At 44.9% G+C, this 18,391-nt stretch overlaps 1 protein-coding gene across 1 annotated transcript in view; it reads left to right on the forward strand.

The window, feature by feature from the left end:
- SCAPER (S-phase cyclin A associated protein in the ER) overlaps positions 1-18,391 on the forward strand; it is a 346,349-nt gene that overhangs the window by 270,305 nt on the left and 57,653 nt on the right. The window contains exon 22 of the mRNA XM_030889085.2: positions 6,482-6,637. Within this exon, the coding sequence (XP_030744945.1) occupies positions 6,482-6,637 (156 nt within the window). The remainder of the gene's footprint in view (positions 1-6,481; positions 6,638-18,391) is intronic.

Here is an 18,391-nt window from a genome sequence, read left to right on the forward strand (position 1 = left end):
ATATTCGATGGGCCAGAAGAACCCAAACTGCTTAAAAGGGAATATTTAAAATCAGGTCTGGGGACCTATCCTTTGGTCACCGCAACTGCCCTCAATAGACACCTATTAGCAACTTTATCGTAGCAGACGGTGCTTGAGTTTTTGGGTTTTGTTTTAGCATTTCCTTGTGGTTTTGAAGAAAGTTTACAAAACAAATGAGCTTCCCATTCAATAATAATACACATTTTGTTCAGTGGTGTTAGTTGCAAAACCCTCAGTGTTGCAGTATTTTTCACACTGCCTCCCTTTTAAGCTTTATTTTGGGGCATATACTCCCCCTTGGGCCACCTGTGGTTTATTGTTCTAAGAAACAGGTTCCTCATGATGTAACTGTTCACATTATAGGCCTGTCTGATATTTGGCAGGAAAGTGACCTTCAGGAGAGAGTTCAGTTCCAAGGTTGATGGTTATCTAATGGTCGTACTAATATGGGTTTTACCAATCTCCCTCAGACAAGTAAATCTGGTCTGTTTTAAGATTTTGAATTTTCTTCTGCATTTTTCTCTCACTCTTCCCAGGACAGAGTGATGCTGGTCAGAGAGTGATCCCGGTGAGAGCGATAGTAGTGGTAGCCAGCTATCATCTAGTTCTCCTGATTTGGGGCTAGTGGAGGCTGTGGTCTGTTCGTCCTTTGGAACAATGGTTTCCTTGAATCTTTGATTTTCTTCACTCTTTGCTCCAGATGAGATGACAGCCGTAGTTCTATCCTAGATGCTTTGAAGATGCCCGGGCTGCTCCCCAGTAGCAGGTAGAGACGGCCTTCCGGTCTAAATACTCCTGGAATCAATGTCCCTAAGCCTTGAGACTGACTCTTCAGGGGTGATATCAAGAAACAAGGAAGAAATTTAGGAGACAAATTCAGAAAAAACCTAGGCCTGGAGATAAAGAATTGGGAGTTATTACTTTATTGAGGAAAGTCGAAATTGTGGAATGACATGAGTTTACTAAACCTAGACCAAGGATAGAGCCTTTTTGAACAGCAGTATGTAAGATGTGGGGAAAGGGAGAGGTAGTTGGACAAAAGTAGACATTAACTCTTTAGATGTATGTATATCTATTTCTCCCTGTGCATCCTTTCCAAATTATAAATTCCAAAGGCAGTAAACTTCACAGGGGTTCATTACAAATCTCATATGGTAAAACAAATGAAAAGGTCCATTTTCCCAGGGGGCCTTTCCAAGAAGACTGACTGGTTCTGTACAGTAAAACGTTTCATCCAGGCTGTGCTAACAGCCTCAACATTGTAATTTAAACTTAATAGTCGTATTGCAAAGGACACACTGCCCTTGATCCCAATATCTATTAGAAGACCCTATAGTCCTCCCTCAAAACTACAAAGTTGATGAAACGAATGTCCCTCCGCTGACCCATTAGAGCCATTTGGTTTCAACAGCTTCTGAGACAGTTGTCTAAAGATTGCCCGTGGCATGACTCAAGACCCAGGAATTCTGTAAAAACATAGCAAGTCAGACCCATTAGTGGATGTTAGAGAGGGCCACCTCTAACATCCTGGTAGCCAAAGAATGACACTCATAGGGACCACCTGCTCATCCACTGCCCTTTGAGTTTAATTTTTCTATGATTTTTACCTCTTCACTCATTTGGGGGTCTTTTCTCAGGTCTGGCCTTTCCAAGGCCAGTACAGGAAATCTATTTAAGCCTTTTTTACCTTGAGACTGAGTGGGTTTAAGACTGTGTTTGATTTGTTTTCAAATTACTTAGAAATAATTTCTCAGCCTGGATTAGATAATTCAGCTCTTAACTAATTAATGTCACTGAGTTGGACATGTAAAAAAGGTTAGAGTAGCAAGTGAATACATATCTACATATATGCATACAATCATCAATTTGGTCTCATATAGATAATTCTTAAACACACACATATCACAATTTTAAAATGCAGGTATCACTAAGGTTCAAAAGAATGCTTCAGAGAAACGGTATATTTAATGGGAAAGACTTAGCAGGAATCAGAACACCTCAGGACATTTCAAATCTCCTTCTTGGGCAAGTGTTCCCCCTCCCTGAGCCCCAGTTCCTCCATCCACCAATGGGGATAGAAATACCAGTCCTAAGGTGGTACAGGGGCTTTCCTCATATCCCGTTTTTGAAGCTTAACGTGACTACATATGTGAAGAACCCTGAAAGTATACCTTTCCTGTGACTCAGTAGTTCTACTTCTGGAAAGTGGTCAGAAATTCCGACTCTAACTTATATATGAGATGTTTATCATGTCGTAGTTTATAATGGTAAATGTTAAAATCAACCAAGTTTCAACCATAATACACTGGTAGGATATTGTGTAGCTCACTTAAAAATGCTATTTTGACTGAGTCGGCCCTCTGGAATCTAGATCATTTTACAGAAACGGATGCCTTTGTCTTCTAGTGTTGGTAAACAATGTTGACTAGCCCACAGACTGCCGGAGGAGGAGCAGCTCTGTCTTGGGAAAAGCACAGCCAGAATGCTCCTTAAAGGCAGGGATAAGGGAGACTTTGTCTCTCTTATTTGGACAGCTTATCAGGAGGAACCAGTCCCGCAAAAGGACATCATGTTCGGTAAAGCAGAGGTCACTAAAAAAAAAAAAGAGAGACCCTCGCTGGGAAGTGCAGGCACAGTGGCTGCAGGAGTGGGCCCAAAGCTGGCCGTGATTGTGAGGGTGGCGCAGGGCCAGGCAGCTCCTGTTCTGCTGTACACGGGACACTCCGAGTCAGAAGCAGCTCGACAACACCCCACAACAGTAACAACAGCAACAGTGTGCAAAGACATGTGTAAATATCATGGGAATGCAGTCACGATTCAGATTTCTGGGACATGTGTAGAATAAACAATAGGGTTTCCATGAACAAATAAGTTGCAAGGAAGAAAAAGAGAGCTGGACGGACAACCTACAGATTAAAAAGAGAATTTAAGAGATATCAATCGTCACAGTAAATCTTATTGGCATCCTAACTTTTAAGAGCTATCAAAAACATTAAAACTTTTTTGAGACATTTGAACATTTGATGATAATAGATTATTGGGGTGTTTTTTCCCAGATGTACTAATGGCATTTGTTATGTTTTCATAAATCTTTGTTTTTAGAGATGAAAACTGAAACATTTATGAGTGAAATTATGTGATGTCTTGGATTTGCTTGAACATTGCATGAGATGGGTGTTGGTGGGTATGATTAGACATGGAGTGGTAGAGGAGTTATATAGGGGCCAATTTAGAAGACGAGTATGTAAGGATTTCTTATCCTATTCTATTTGGGACATGTATTTAAAAATCTCAGTAATAATATTTTACCTACGTTTTATTTAGTTTGTTATTGTTGAGACTATACAGCAAAACCTATACCAATTCAATAGCTTTTATCTATGCAGTTTAGTGACGCTGATGACATGATTTCAGTTATGCAGCTGTTCACACCCTCCTTTTTTCTGAGCTGTCCCTCCGTCACTGAAAGAAACTCACTGCCCCCTCAGGTTCCTGTCTAATCATTCAAGGTGCTCTTGTCAATTTGATCCCATCTAGAGGATTCTTACAAGAGCATGATGCTCAAGGCAGTTAGGCTAAGGGCTCATGTACCCCCCATGGCTCCAAAGAATCTCGAGCTCATTAGAATTCAAAATGCTCATCTGCATATTCCTCCTTTTGATCAGGATTCTTCACCGGAATCTTTCATCAAAATGTTCATTATCACTTGGTTTCTTTTTAATATTCAAAATATGATGCTTACAAAGATGTACCAATGACATCAAAATACCCTAGTCAATTTAGTGAAATGCAATATAATGTAAATTATGTAGAAGGAAGGAAAAACTTAAAAGGAAACATATTAAACTGCAATTGTCTTTAGAAAATTATTGGCAATTTTTCTGCCTTTCCATACTGTTTAAATTTCCTAATAAGCCTATTTACTTGCTCAATCAGAAAAAAATAATTTCCTACTTTTATAGTAGAAAAAAGGATTTAATTTTATTTGGATCCATTATCAATGCCATGGAAGCAGTAGGCAAGAAATCAAACAACGTATTGCATGGGGCAAATGTGCTGCAAAAAGACCCCTTTAAGGTGTTACAAAACAAAGATGTCGCGTTTGAGGATTCAGGTGCGCCTGACTCAAGTCATGGTATTCCCCATGACCTCATCCGCATGCAAAAGCTGGCTGGTGACTAGGCAGGCTGAGGAAGAATGGATGCCGTTGGGTGATGGTGCTGCTGGAGACTATCGAAGACGGCGGCACGGACTGCCAGGAAAACAAACAAATCTGGCTTGGAAGAAGTACGTGCAGCCAGAATGCTCCTAGGCAGCAAGGATGTCAAGCCGTTGTCTCTCGTACTATGGACATGTTATCAGGAGGGAACAGTCCCTGCGGAAGGATATCATACACATTAAAGTAGAGAAAGCCTCTCAACCAGATAAATGGATGCAGCGGATGTGACAGTTGGCTCAAACATAACAATGATAGTGGTGATGGCACAGGAGCAAATGACAGTTGGTTCTGTTGTACACAGGGTCACGCCGAGTCAGAGCCAATTCAGTGGGACCTCATACCTTTCTGTGGCTCAAGATAGAACTCTAAATTGAAATGACTTACACACGTAAAACGGACAATAAAATAGCTTGCGTAACTGCAAAGTCGAGGTTTGGAGCTGGATTTCAGGCTCTAATTATGCTGTTAGGGTAAGGAGACCAGATGTCCCGCTTTGGGTGGGACGGTCCCAATTTTTAACAATTTTTCCCACATCCCGCAGTGTTTTAAAAAGTCCTGATTTTTGGAAAGAATGTACGACAAGCTAGGGTATATGGTTTTCGGCTGCCATGTGGCTATTTCGCCAGGATATGAGTTTTATCAATGGTGTCCCGCTTTACCAATGTTAAAATCTGGTCACCTTAAGGCCATCGCTATTTCTTTTCTGTTCATTCCTTTTTTTAAAAAGCATTTTATTGGGGGCTCTTTCAGCTCTTATCATAATTCATATATAGATCCGTTGTGTCAAGCACATTTGTACATTTGTTGCCATCATCATTTTCTTTCTTTTTTTTAATTTAATCATTTTATTGGGGGCTCGTACAACTCTTACCACAATCCATACATACATCCATTGTGTCAAGCACAATTGTACAGTTGTTGCCATCCTCATTCTCAAAACATTTCCTTTTCTACTTGAATCCTTGTAGAGGGCTCCTCATTCTCCCCCTCCCTCCCTTCTCCCTCCATCATGAACCCTTGATAATTTATAAATTATTATTATTTTTTCATGTCTTACACTGACCGATGTCTCCCTTCACCCACTTTTCTGTTGTCCATCCCCCTGGGAGGGGGTTATATGTAGATCATTATGATAGGTTCCCCCTTTTCAACCCTCACCTTCCCCTTAACCCTCCTGGTATCACTACTCTCAATATTGGTCCTAAGGAGTTTATCTGCCCTGGATTTCCCATGTTTCCAACTCTTACCTGTAGCTGTGTACATGCTCTGGTCTAGCCAGATTTGTAAGGTAGAATTGGGATCATGATAGTTTGGTAGGAGGAAGCATTAAAGAACTAGAGGAAAGTTGTATGTTTCATTGTGCTATACTGCACCGTGACTGGCTCATCTCTTCCTTGTGACCCTTCTGTAAGGGGACGTCCAATTGTCTACAGATGGGCTTTGGGTCTCCACTCCGTACTCCCCCTCATTCACAATGATATGATTTTTTGTTCCGGGTCTTTGATACCTGATAACTGATCCTCTTGACACCACGTGATCACACAGGCTGGTGTGCTTCTCATGTGGGCTTTGTTGCTAGATGGCAGCTTGTTTATCTTCAAGCCTTTAAGACCTGAGACACGCTATATCTTTTGATAGCCGGTCACCATCAGCTTTCTTCACCACATTTGCTTATGCACCCATTTTGTGTTCAGTGATCATGTCAGGAAGATGAGCATCATGGAATGCCAGGTTATTAGAACAAAGTGTTCTTGCGTTAAGGGAGTACTTGAGTAAAGGCCCAATGTCTATCTGCTACTTTAATACTAAACCTATAAATATATATACATAGATCTATTTCCCTATCGTTATATATAAATATATTTACATGTGTGCATGCCTGTATTTAGACCTCTATAAATGCCCTTTGCCTCCTAGTTCTTTCCTCTATTTTACTTTCCTCTTGTCCCACTACATGTTCAGCCTTAATTTGGGTTCCAATAATTCCTCTCAGTTACATTGCCCTTGATCAAGCCCTACCAGGCCTCCTACATCTATGGCCATATCTAATCTCTCAGGAGAATGAGTCAACATCTGTTGATTTTCAGAACGTCTGTCTTCACAGTCCCACCCTTTTCATACTTGGGAGTCTAGTAGCTCCAGGTCAGTGTAAAATCACTGAGTTAAGGCCGATTTATCACTAGAGGTGAAGATGTTGCCCGCCTTTGCAGATTGATAACACACATTTCTCCTCCCATCTAGCTACGTGGTGAACATTGGTCTGATTGACAAGCTGTGTGGTTGCTTCCTGTCGGTGCAAGGCCCAGTGGATGAGAATCCCAAAATGGCCATGTTTCTGCAGCACGCCGCGGGACTCTTACAGGGAATGTGCACGCTCTGCTTTGCTGTGACCAGGAGGTAAGGTTTCTTACCCAGTCTCAATCCAGGCTCAGATTTGAAGCCATGTCGTGAATTTTGTCCATCTTGAGGACGGTTCATAGGGGTGCAAATGGTCATCTTTGGCCCCTTTTTTCCTGGTCTTTCCTGTCTTTCTCAGCTGTCTATATGGAGACTTGTACATTTCTCATTTTCCCTGGTCACTGCTGTTTTTCTTGTTGGTGTGGTAAACTTGACTGTCATCATGGGAAGCAACCCTTAGAAACATCCTATCCCACTGAGGCCCGGAGGAATCAAGGGATTCTCCTTGAGTCAGGAGTTAGCCGCAAAGCTCAGACTGGATCAAGGCAGACTCTCAACAGGATGCCTCAGGGCCATGCCATGCCTACAACCAGTGTTTCCAGGTGTTCAGTTACACTTTCCCCTAGGCTTCTCCCCACCCTTTACCCTTCTTTCAAGGCGCCTCTTTGTATAAGAGGAGGGGAGCCATCCAAAACAATAGCTCCCTAAAGTCACACATCACTGGCGTCCATGGCCATAGTTACACCTAGAGTAGCAGAGACTTCTGGGTGTGGTTGGCCCTTTAGAGCTCTCCACTCTGCTCTCTGGACCGCCTGTTAGAGCAAAACAACAGCATCTCCCAAAGGGGCAGGGGAACAACTACTCCTGCTGCCATTGAGTCAATGCTGGCTCATAGCGACACCCTGGGGCTTTCTGGAACTCTTAGCTGTTCAAGTCAGTAGAAAGCCCGGTCTTTCACCTGTGGGGCTGCTGGTGGTTTTGAACTGCTGGCCATGTGGATCGCAGGCCAACAAGTAACCACTATACCACCAGGGCTTCTAAAAGAGGCAAGGAAGACCCCTTAAAGGGCTAGGAAAGAGCCCCTTAAAGTTAAAAAAGTTCACATATATATAGTGTATGTATATATATAGATATATAGCCATTGAGTTGATTCTGACTCTCATCCACCCGATAAGACAATGTAGAGATGATCCTTTGAATTTCAAAGACTGTAAATCTTTATGAGAGCAGCAGCTTCATCCTTCTCCCAAAGGACAGCTGGAGGGTTTAAACTGCTGACCTTGTGGTTAGCAGCCCAGTGCATAGCCTACTGCACCACAAAACCAAGCCAAACCAAACTCACTGCCATCGATTCGATGCCAATGCCTAGTCAGGCTATAAGGACAGTGTAGAACTGCCCTATGGGCTTCTCAGGCTGGAACTGTTTGCCGGCGTAGAAAGTCCTGTCTTTCTCCCTCGGAGCATCTAGCGGTTTCAAACTGCCGACCTTCTGCATTGCAGCCCAAGGCATAACCACTATGCCACCAGGGCTTCTTAAAGACCCCTCAGGTGTTCTTATTCCCTCTCCTCCCACAAAGTAAAGAATCATTACAATACTGCCTTGGTGTTTGTGGTAGGGTTATGATAGAGCCTCCAGACACATTGAAGATGTTCAGTAAAATATTTTCTTACAACTAAACTAAAATTATTTTAGGGATTTTCCATGGAGAAAATGAATTATTGGAAACTTCTAAAACATAAATGCTTAAAAATGTGTGTTATCCATCCTTATTCAGTGCACATAAGATGCCAGTGACTACAGTCACAATATTTCAGGCGAGAAAAAATGGTTTTCGGAGGCAAATACTCTCAACATTGTTTAAGACCATTATGCAAAGCCACCTACTCTAATTTTACCCCAATGCCAGTCTCATTTTTAGGAAAATGACAACTGTTGGAGATATTGGGGAAGGCAAATTTGTCCAATATCCAGTGTCCCAAGTTCATCTCTTCCCCATCTGGAAATGGCATGCGGAGCCCACGGCCCAGGGGTTAGATGGAAGCTCAGGAAGGGAGCTCCTTATGGGCCAGCGACCCAAGAAGGATCAGTGTCAGACTCCACAGATCCCAGCAGCGATGACAGGGCTCCCTCCGTGGCTGTGACACCAGCCAGTGTGCTGCCCAGCTAGCTCCTGTGTAATTGCCGGAAGTCCCAGCACCCGCTCTTTTGCATGCACATGACAAACCCACCAGTAGCACAAGTCTGCGTCACCCGTGCACTGTTGTTGACTCCAGAGGACAGCACCAGCTCAGAAGCATCTCCTTATGTGGTTGTGGGGCAGTCTGTGGGTTCAGTTTTCACTAGTACACAGATCCAGTGACTGGAGGTTTGTAGGCCCGAGAGAATCTCAAGGCCATTCAAGCCCCTCCTGTTACAGCAAGAGCCAAACTGACTTGAACTCAGTATTCCTAGCTCGGTGCTCCCTCCTATGCATTTAACTTTCATGGTCCTCAAAATGTGGACCCATTGATATTCTTTGACGACATTCTCAATTGCATTCCATGTAATGGAGAATAGGCGTCTCCTCTCCTTAAGGCCCGCAGCCATGCCCTTGTTCGCTAGACATCCCCTGAGCACCTGCCCTGCTCCAGACACCAGGCTAGGTGCTCATGATTCTGCCCTCAGGGACCCCATAGTCTGCTGGGGTCCGGCTTGTAAGCAAATAGTGCAGCACATAAAGAGAAGGTGCACGGAGGAAGAAGGAAGGTGCTCCCAGAGGCCAGAGGCTGGGTCTAAAAGGATGAAACAAATTCACTGAAAGACAAGTGCAAGAAAATCCTAAATGCTGAAAAGGCCATAACATGGGCTCTGTGTGGTGCAGCAGATGTTGCTGGTACTATGCTCACATCCTTCTGTGCCACCTTGGAGACTACCTGCCATGGCTGCCTGGGTTTCTCTGCCTGAGGACATTTTCTGTTCAGGGAGCTGCTTGACAAAAGCACAAAGGGTTGCCATCTGCAAGAGTGGCCCACTAACAATAAAGTGGTGTTTAATATCCCACCTTCTCTAACCCTCTGGGGGACAGTTGTAATGTGTCACCCAGCCAGACTTCCAGAGGCTCCTCATTGATGACCTGTTCATTAAGACATCCTTCACTGGCCAGTCTCACGTCACTGTCCCCCTTGTGTACTTCCTCACAAAGCAGTACTCATTTTCTTGTACCTGTGCTCTTGTTTGAAGATCAGCTCTTGGGGATGCATGTCCCCACGGAGATGCAGATATCAATGTGGGTTAGCTGTGCATCAGGGTGACTGTGAGAGAAAGCGGGAGATGAGGTGTGAAATGAGTGCAGTCAATGCTAGCTCTCTGAAGGCCAAAGGGAGGCAAGGCCTTGATGTGCTAGACCAGAGCTCTTGGAAGACACTGAGGAAGTAGCAGTCAGATTTCTGTCAGAGAATGGTCCGTCACTTCTGGAAAGTGTAAAGATGGCTGGGTAGCATGAGCACAGGGGCAGAAGTAAGAATAAAGAGACTCAAAAAAGAATAAAGAGACTCCTGTATGATCCAAGGGACAAATGTTGAGAGCCTCTTGTGGCACTGGAAATAGCGACGCACAAATACGTGTAAGAGGAGGTAGAACAAACGCAGGAGAGGCAGCACGGACTTGATGGTGCTTGACGGCGGGTGAAAGAGATGGTTCCTAGGATTCTGACATTAAAATGTTGAGTAGCAGGGAGTATAAGAAGCAGTTTTCCATAGGGGAAATAGGAATTTGGCCCTCCACACCCCTAGGGATGATCAAAGTAGACCAAAGTCCAGCAAACGTAAAGGAAATACACGCATGATTATGGAATATAAATACATGGAAATACGGATTTGCATACATGGCTAATCCATATGTGGATTATGGAAATAAATGCATGAGTGTGGAATATAAGTGTTACTGTGTACATACAGCAGGCAGCCCTGGTGGCACTGTGGGCTAGGTGTGGGGCTGCTTAACCACAAGTTCAGCCCTTCAGGTTCACCAGTCACTCCATGGGAGAGCGAGGGGGCTATCTGTTTCCATAGAGATATACAGTCTCAGAAGCCTTAAGGAGCAGTTCTGCTCTGTCCTGGGGGCTCACTGTGAGCGAGACTCCACTGGGTGGCAGTGGGCTGGGGGTTTGGGGTGAGGTACATAAAGTACATTTTAAATAAACCAGTGATCTACTTCTAGTGCATTTTTTAAACAATTATTAATCTGTTATTTTGTTGTGATTTTTTCTTCAACATAATGCCCTACCCCAATCTTTGCTGCTCGACAAAGCTCTATTAGTAGGACTTGCTCAAAAGACACATTCTTCCCTGAAAAGGGTGCCTGGAGTTTCCTGCCATGGCCTCCCTAGGGAATCCTTCCTGCTTTTCTGATGGAGGTGAGGAAACGGCCCTTAGCCGCCCCGGTTGTTCCCACCCAGTGTACTACATGAAATGGGAACACAAAGAGAATCTCCCTGCCCTTCCCACTTGTTGACTACAGTATTTATAAACCATTCCATACAATCCCCTTTTCTCCGTGGAAATTGTATTTCTAAATCATAAGATACAGTCACCTATTGAAGCCCTCTGTTCTAGACCTTAAATAGAGTTCCAGCACTCGGTCACAGCCGTGTCCAGAAAGGAAAGTGGTGAGTTCGCTGCTACAGATTAGAGTGGTCACCAGGGTGGGGGAACAGCCAGAACCAGAAGTGAGGAAGGCTTGCCCTCCAAGCCCGCTTCGGACCTGCGGGGAGAAAGACAAAGAGGAGCCAGAGCCACCTTCAAAAACTGCCTCCTGGGCAGGCCAACCCCCGGGGAAAATTGCATGGACTAATTGATGGCAGTCCTGCCTGTGTGGCGATGATTCCTGGGGGGGGTCTCCGCTGTCCCTCCATTGTGCCCGTAATCTCCTCCTTTTTACTTCTGGTGTCAGAATGTGTGCTGTTAATCTCTGCTTCATCAAGGAAGAGAAAGAGCGTGCACTGACGCACTGACGATTTCTGTTCGTTTCTTTTTTAATATACCCGTCTTGGTTTTGAACAATGAGCTGGGACTTCCTGAGGTGAACATTGACATTGTGATCCCGTGGGGAAAGGATTGATTGAATGTTAGGATTTCCCCCTAGATTTTGAACTTGGGGTCTTTGTACAACCTGTAATCCTTCATCATGTAAACAAAATTCAACCATCTCTTTCATTGACTTTCAGACGTACCTTCTTTCTGTGGCCCAAACTGTTTGTCCTACAAGATGTTTAGAAGAAGGAAAAGCGTTTCAGAACCCAGCCTCCACTGCGGTCATGAGCTGGGGCTCTGTGAGGTCCCTGCAGATACTGACTGCTTCACAGGACGGCCTGGTGCCGAACGTTAGGGGCAACCAGTGGTGATCCGTGTTGGGCTTTTCGATCCACGGTTCTTGACTGCCTCAGATCTGTGCCAGGCATTATGGCAAGAGAGCCAGGGAGGCAGGGAGCCTCCAGAAAATAGTTTGCTACTGCCTGGAAGGGGGAGAGGGCCTTGTGAAGCCTTGCTCCTTCTGATTGGCTAGCGAAGACTAGTTTTGAATCCTCAAGTATGTTTAGACAGAAACGAAGTTTGTTGTTTCATGTGTTTGTTTTTTTCAATCTCCCTGCCCATAAACTACAATAACAAAATGGGGTCTAGCCAAGATCCCTGGCAACCTGTGTCATAGAAAGATAAGAATGGTGTATAATTTAGTCCATTAATTATGTGGCTATAAATGAGTGCTTCTCAAGTGTTTCAGGGTGCTTGAAACCCATTTGTGTTCAAGCAAAGGTAAACTTTAAGTCTGCCTGCCTGAACTGTTCATTCATTCATTGAACAAATATTTATGTTGCACTTGCTCCGTGCCAACCCCTGTGCTGGGCTTGGGAGAAAGGAGAGATGACTCAGACCTCGACTGTGTCCTTAAGGACTCTCTGTGAACTCCTCCCGGGAAGAAGATGCATAGACAACTATCCCTGGTCCAAGGCAGAGGGTGATAAAAGAAGGCCATAATGGAAACACGCAGCATGCTGCCTGACCCATAGGAAACGGGTGCTCATTTCTGGCTGCTATGACTATATTCGCCACGGATGTCATTCAGAGGCGGCAGAGACCACGCTTAGTTATAGAGATCAGCTGCTTTCGAGAGCTGCTGAAAGTTAGCCAGGGGTTCGAACGATGGGAAGGGTGGAGCAGAGTTGAGGAGAGGGCACAGCTAGCACTAGTAAAGACCTGGGGAAGAAAAAGAAGAAGCATCAGTGGAGTGCCTTAGCTGAATTTTGAAACCGGTGTGATGGTGGTCTTAGTGCCTCCTAGTTTGCTAAGAGGGTTACTGAGATCATCGATGAGAGAAAAAAAATGTTGTCAACTCTAGAGAATGATTTGCTGGGATATGGTGGTGCCAGTCATGTTTTTCAGAGCTTTTGAACAGACAAATGACACACTGAGAATCAGGTCAGCCTCAAAGGCATCCAAGGAGCCCAGGTGGTGTCGTGGGTAATGAGCGGGGCTGCTGACCACAATCCCACCAGCCACCCCAAGGGAGCAAGACGAGACTTTTTGCTCCAGAAAAGATTGACAGCCTGGGAAACCCACGGCGGCCATTCTCCTCGTCCATAGGGCTGCTGCGAGTCAGGTGACTCAATGGCCGTGAGTTCAGTTTTGTTTATTTTTTCATCAGGCACCATTATACAGAACCGATGGGCAAGGAGGAAGACAGTGGAAGGGGCCATTGACAGTCCTCTGGGCAAGAGGGAAAAGATATGCTAAAGGATTCTCTCACCCTTCCTGTGTGTTTGCTAGAATCCGAGTGCTGTGCTCCAAACCGCGACCTCGGGTTACTCACCCTTCCTCGGACCCCAGACCTACTGTGCTGGCCATGCTCAGTCATCTCATCCAGTCCCCAGTGGCAGGGAGCTCTTGACTTCCTGAGGGAGATGCTTCTATCTCTGGGAAGTTTTGACGAGTAGAAAGTCTCCCCAAGATGTGTCTCCCTAATGCTCCCAACTCCTGTTTGCTTCTTGGCACACGCAGAATAATCTAACCTCATGCTTCTCCCCGAAGCCCCCTGCTTCTAACTGTACTTCAAACTCTCCTCCTTCGCTTGTTCTACCCCTCATTCCAGTCCCTGCCACCGTGACACAGACGATACCAACGTTAAAGGCACACAACAACCATTTGCTCAGCTCTCCTAGTCTGTAGGTCAAGAGCTCTGTGAAGAGCCAGTGAGGACAGTTTCCCCTTATGCCACAGTGTCGAGGGCCTCGGTGGAAAGGCGTGCAGATAGGGTTAGGACCTTTTGCATCTGTGACCTTCTGAGTCTGTGATTGATACCAGCTGTCAGCTGGAGACCTTGCCAGGTAGTCTGGCTGTGTGGGCTTCCACACAGCAGTCCCAAGAGCAAGCAGCCCAGCAAGAAAACCAGGAGGAATTCTTTTCATGACGTCGCCTCAGCGTCAGGGCGCTCCACAGAGCCCTCCACTGCTCTGTCTGCATCAAGGCAGTCACAAAGAAGGAGAATATTTTATGTCATTAGCCACTGTCCTTGGACAAAAAGCTTGCTGGGAATAGGAGACAGAGAATGAAGTGAGTTTATAGGATCAGGCCCAGGGAACTAAGGCAAGTCGTATTTACTGAGTATTTACTATGCGCCAGGCCCCAAGGCTTCCACGGCAGTTTTCTTCCCAGTAACCGTCAGCGGTCCTGCACATTCTGCCTATGGGAGAGTAGCAGCCTCGGGACCAATAGGAGGAGGGACTGTCCATCCGTTCAGATCTGGAGGATCTGAAGAGTGAAATGCCAGGCCCTCTGGATGCCCTGGCCTCTCAACTGAAAGGCCATCCAAGCCGAGAGACTGCCCAGAGACTGACGTGGCAGGACGATGGCACAGCACAGATTGAGTGGCGGCCACTGTGTGCTAGGAATGGGACTGGGAAAAGAATGCGGGCAGCCCTCCAGCCCACCGAGCCGAGGTTTAGAAGCAGCCTTCATGGACTTACCACCTGGAGAGGGGTGAGGGTATGGTGGAGGACCACCATCAATACAGGAGCACACTCGCCGGGCCTAGGGCAGCAGAATCTGACCAGGATCTACTTGCAGATGGGGTTGAGATGACAAAGATGTCTCTCAGCTCCAGCTTTCCTACTCGTGTGACTGAACAGGTTCCTTGGCTTCTCGACACTGATTTCCTCACCTATAAGAGTGAATTGGATCATTCCTCCCTCATAGGGTTGGAGAGATCAGAAGCCAATAGTTGACTGACATGTTGCACTGATCTCTTGCTGAAAATGCTGTTTCATATATTTTTTTAATTATCCTCTCCCTTATTCCAAAAAAATCGGAGATGGCTCATAGGAGTATGTATGTTTTTCTTAATGAGAAAATTTGAATTAAAAGGTAGGAGAAATCAGTCAGTTATAAAGAAATGAAATTATGAGGCATACCAAGACAAGGATGAACCTTAAAAACAATCTACTGAATGAAATAAACCAGACACCCCCACACACGCACAACACTGTATGATCTCATTTACATGGAATCCCTAGAACCGGAGATGGCATAGAGGCCAAAGCTTATTGTTGTTGATGTTAGGTTCTATTGATGTTGGTCCCCCTCACTGCGACCCACAAACCACAGAAGGAAACAGCGCCCGGCCCCGCGTCCTCCTCCTGTCCTTCTGATATCTGAGCGCATTGTTGCAGCCACTGTGTCCGTCCATCTCCTTGAGGGCCTTTGCCTTTTTCAGTGCCCGCCACTTGCCCAAACATCATGTCCTTCTCCAGGGACTGGTCTGTCCTGGTAACGTGTCCAAAGTACACGAGATGAAGGCTTGCCATCCTCGCCTCTCAGGAGCAATCTGACTGGACTTCTTCCAAGGTAGTTTATTTGCTCATTTGGCAGTCCATAGTACTAGGAATGTTCCTAGACAGACAGCACATCGTTCAAATGCATCGCTGCTTCTTCCACCCCTTCATTCAATGTCCGGCTCTCACATGCGTGTGAGGTGATGGAAAATACCATAACTTGGGTCAATTGCACCTTAGTCCTCAAAATGACATTTATTCATGATTGCCAAAAGTGAGTAGGGAGGGATTGGGAAGATAGTACTTAAAGGGGCACTATTTAAGGATGATGCAAGACGTGGAAGCAGATGGTGATGTTTGTTCATGAGGGACATCACTGACGTCATGGAACTGTACATAGAAACAAGGTTGAAATGGCAAGTGTGTTGCTCTATGTATGTATTTTACATAAGTAATAGCGCTAACTCAAGCCAGAGGTGAATATAGTGAGGGCATTGTAAAAAAAAACAAAACATAAAATGTTCATGTTGAAATTTGCAAATTTGGACCAGGCCTTTATATTTATATATACTTATTTATATATAAGTTTGTCAGATCTTGAACATACTGGCTTTTATTCACAGTTGACTGTTCTTCCTCCCTACATTTTTGCTCATAATTCTACTCATCTGACCAGGTTTTAAGGCACAGAACCTTGAAACTCATTGACTTCTCTCTCGGAATGCTGCCCAACTCTGTCCACTTCAGTCGAAAGGAAGAAATCTGAGTTGGCACCTACTACTTATACCTGTTTTGATTCTTACCCAACTTCTAGTTCATTAGTTCTCTTGTCCTCTGTATATGGTTTATGTCTTCAATGGAACAGAGTTCCCTAAGGAACAATCCTCATTGTCCTAGCCCCTCTCCCTTCAAGCACCCCGCACCAGACTGCAAACAAAACAAGAACTCAGGAAGTAGCTGGTTTGTGGCAGAGCCAGAAAATGCTCGTGTATACCACTGACATATGCCAGGACCATGTCCTGGGCTTGTTCTGAACGTATGAAGAAGTGCTGCCCACATCTCCTGTTCATCTCTGCGGCACGAAGGAGACGTCCGAGACCCTCCTTCCTTCGGCCTGCCTTGCAGAGATCAGTTCTCACTCCTTCTGAACATTTCTCTGCAAATCTTTACTCCTTACTATTTATTGAGCACTTGCTGTGGGCCACACTCTTGTCCAGGTATTGAGGATCCATTGACAAACAAGACAGGTCATCTTAGGAACACGTCATCTTATAGTCTAACAAAGGTTAAAAAATGAATAAAAACAGCAATAAGCAAATGAGATCACTGTTGATAATGATCTGTGATAACATAAAGTCATGCAGGGAGCATTAGCAGATTGGCGTGATCAGGACCTTCTGCAGATGGGGTGGTGACAGTGAAGCTAAGACAAAACTCCAGGGGAAGTGTTCCAGCTGGGAAGAATGTCATTCCAGAAACAGCCGGTGGAATACTGGAATGTGGTGAGCAAGGAAGAAAGGCAGAGAAGTGAAAGCCAGATGTTGAGGACAGAGAAATTCCAAGTGTAGGCAAGAACGGGAGCAGGAAGACCAGCGAGGAGAGAGATATATATATATAGAGAGAGAGAGAGTGTGTGTGTGTGTGTGTGTATGTGTGTGTAGTATTGCACTCAGTCATCACGGAGCCGTTGACCTGGCAGTATTGTGGTTTTGAACGGAAGAAGGGTGTGTGTGTGTGTGTGTGTGTGTGTGTGTGTGTGTGTGTGTGTGTTTTCAGTTCATCCATCTAATTACTCACCTTCTCTTTGGCAACACATCACGGTCTCTGGCAGAGCCACTTCTGCCCAACTGCCAAATCTTAAAGACAAGAGGAGCCCAAAGGATCAGCTGAAGAAGTCAAGAGCCATGCAGTAGCCCAGTGCCCTTGTGTTGACAGTGAAAGAACGTGGGCAGGAATGTGGACCACAGCCTAGCCTGCAGTGCCCAGGTCTACGATCCTATCTTTTGCCAGTCCTGCCTGCATGTCTGTGCCTAGGTTCCTCTGAGCTCAAATGTAACTTTGAAAATCCCCCACAGGTATCTGAGCTGCTCCCTACCTGATGTTTTCACTGCTTAATACTTCACTGCAGTATTTTTTCCACTTCTCTAACCAAGTGTCTAGATATTATTTATGTATTAGTATTCTATTTATATGTGTTGCTATTATTATATATTGCTGTTATTATATTATCATAGGATATTATAATTATACATTATATTATTAATAGCAGTGTATATAATACTGTTCATATATGTTGCTATTATTTATAATGCTTATACATATATTTTATTCCACCTTGAGTTTTCTCTTGTGCTCACATCTTCACTGAGTGATCCCCATCCCTTTAAAGAGAGCTTCACATTGGGTTTGCATTAATTAAGCAAGTTCTAACATCCACTACCTACCTTACATATAGGGCCACGTAAGAGTCAAGAGTAAGGGAGAGGGTTGGTATTGTTTTCATATGTTTATGTACAAATAAACCCCAAACAAAGCCCATTGCTGTCGATTTGATTCTGACTCATAGCAACATTACAGGATAAAGACTGCTCCTTAAAATGTCTGAAACTACACATCGTTATGGAAAGAGACAGCCTCCTCTTTCTCCCATAGAGCAACTGGTGGGTTTGAACCATCAACCTTGTACCCAACACTTAGCTCACAGCTCCAGCAGGGCTCCTTCTGTATGTACATACATACTCAAAGCTCTCTGCCATCTAGTCGATTCCGACTTATACGTGCAGGCAGTAAGGGATGCAGGTACTAATAGGATTCACCTGTGAGTAATTGTGAACAGGATTCCCTGGAGGACCATCCTGGTGGGTATAAAATGAGCCCTGGCTCAAATACTCCCTCAATGCAAGAATACTTTCTTCTATTAAATTGGCATTCTATGATGCTCACCTTCCCAACGCAACCGCTGAAGACAAAGCGGGTGAATAAGCAAATGTGGTGAAGAAAGCTGATGGTGCCTGGCTGTCAAAAGATATAGCGTCTGAGGTCTTAAAGGCTTGAAGGTAAACAAGCACCCATCTAGCTCAGAAGCAACAAAGCCCACGTGGAAGAAGCACACCAGCCTGTGTGATCACGAGGTGCCGAAGGGATCAGTTATCAGGCATCAAAGAACAAAAAA

This window comes from Echinops telfairi, unplaced genomic scaffold (genome assembly GCF_000313985.2).
Source record: "Echinops telfairi isolate 266 unplaced genomic scaffold, ASM31398v2 ScPeMD7_7475;HRSCAF=8513, whole genome shotgun sequence".
Lineage (NCBI taxonomy): Eukaryota > Metazoa > Chordata > Mammalia > Afrosoricida > Tenrecidae > Echinops > Echinops telfairi.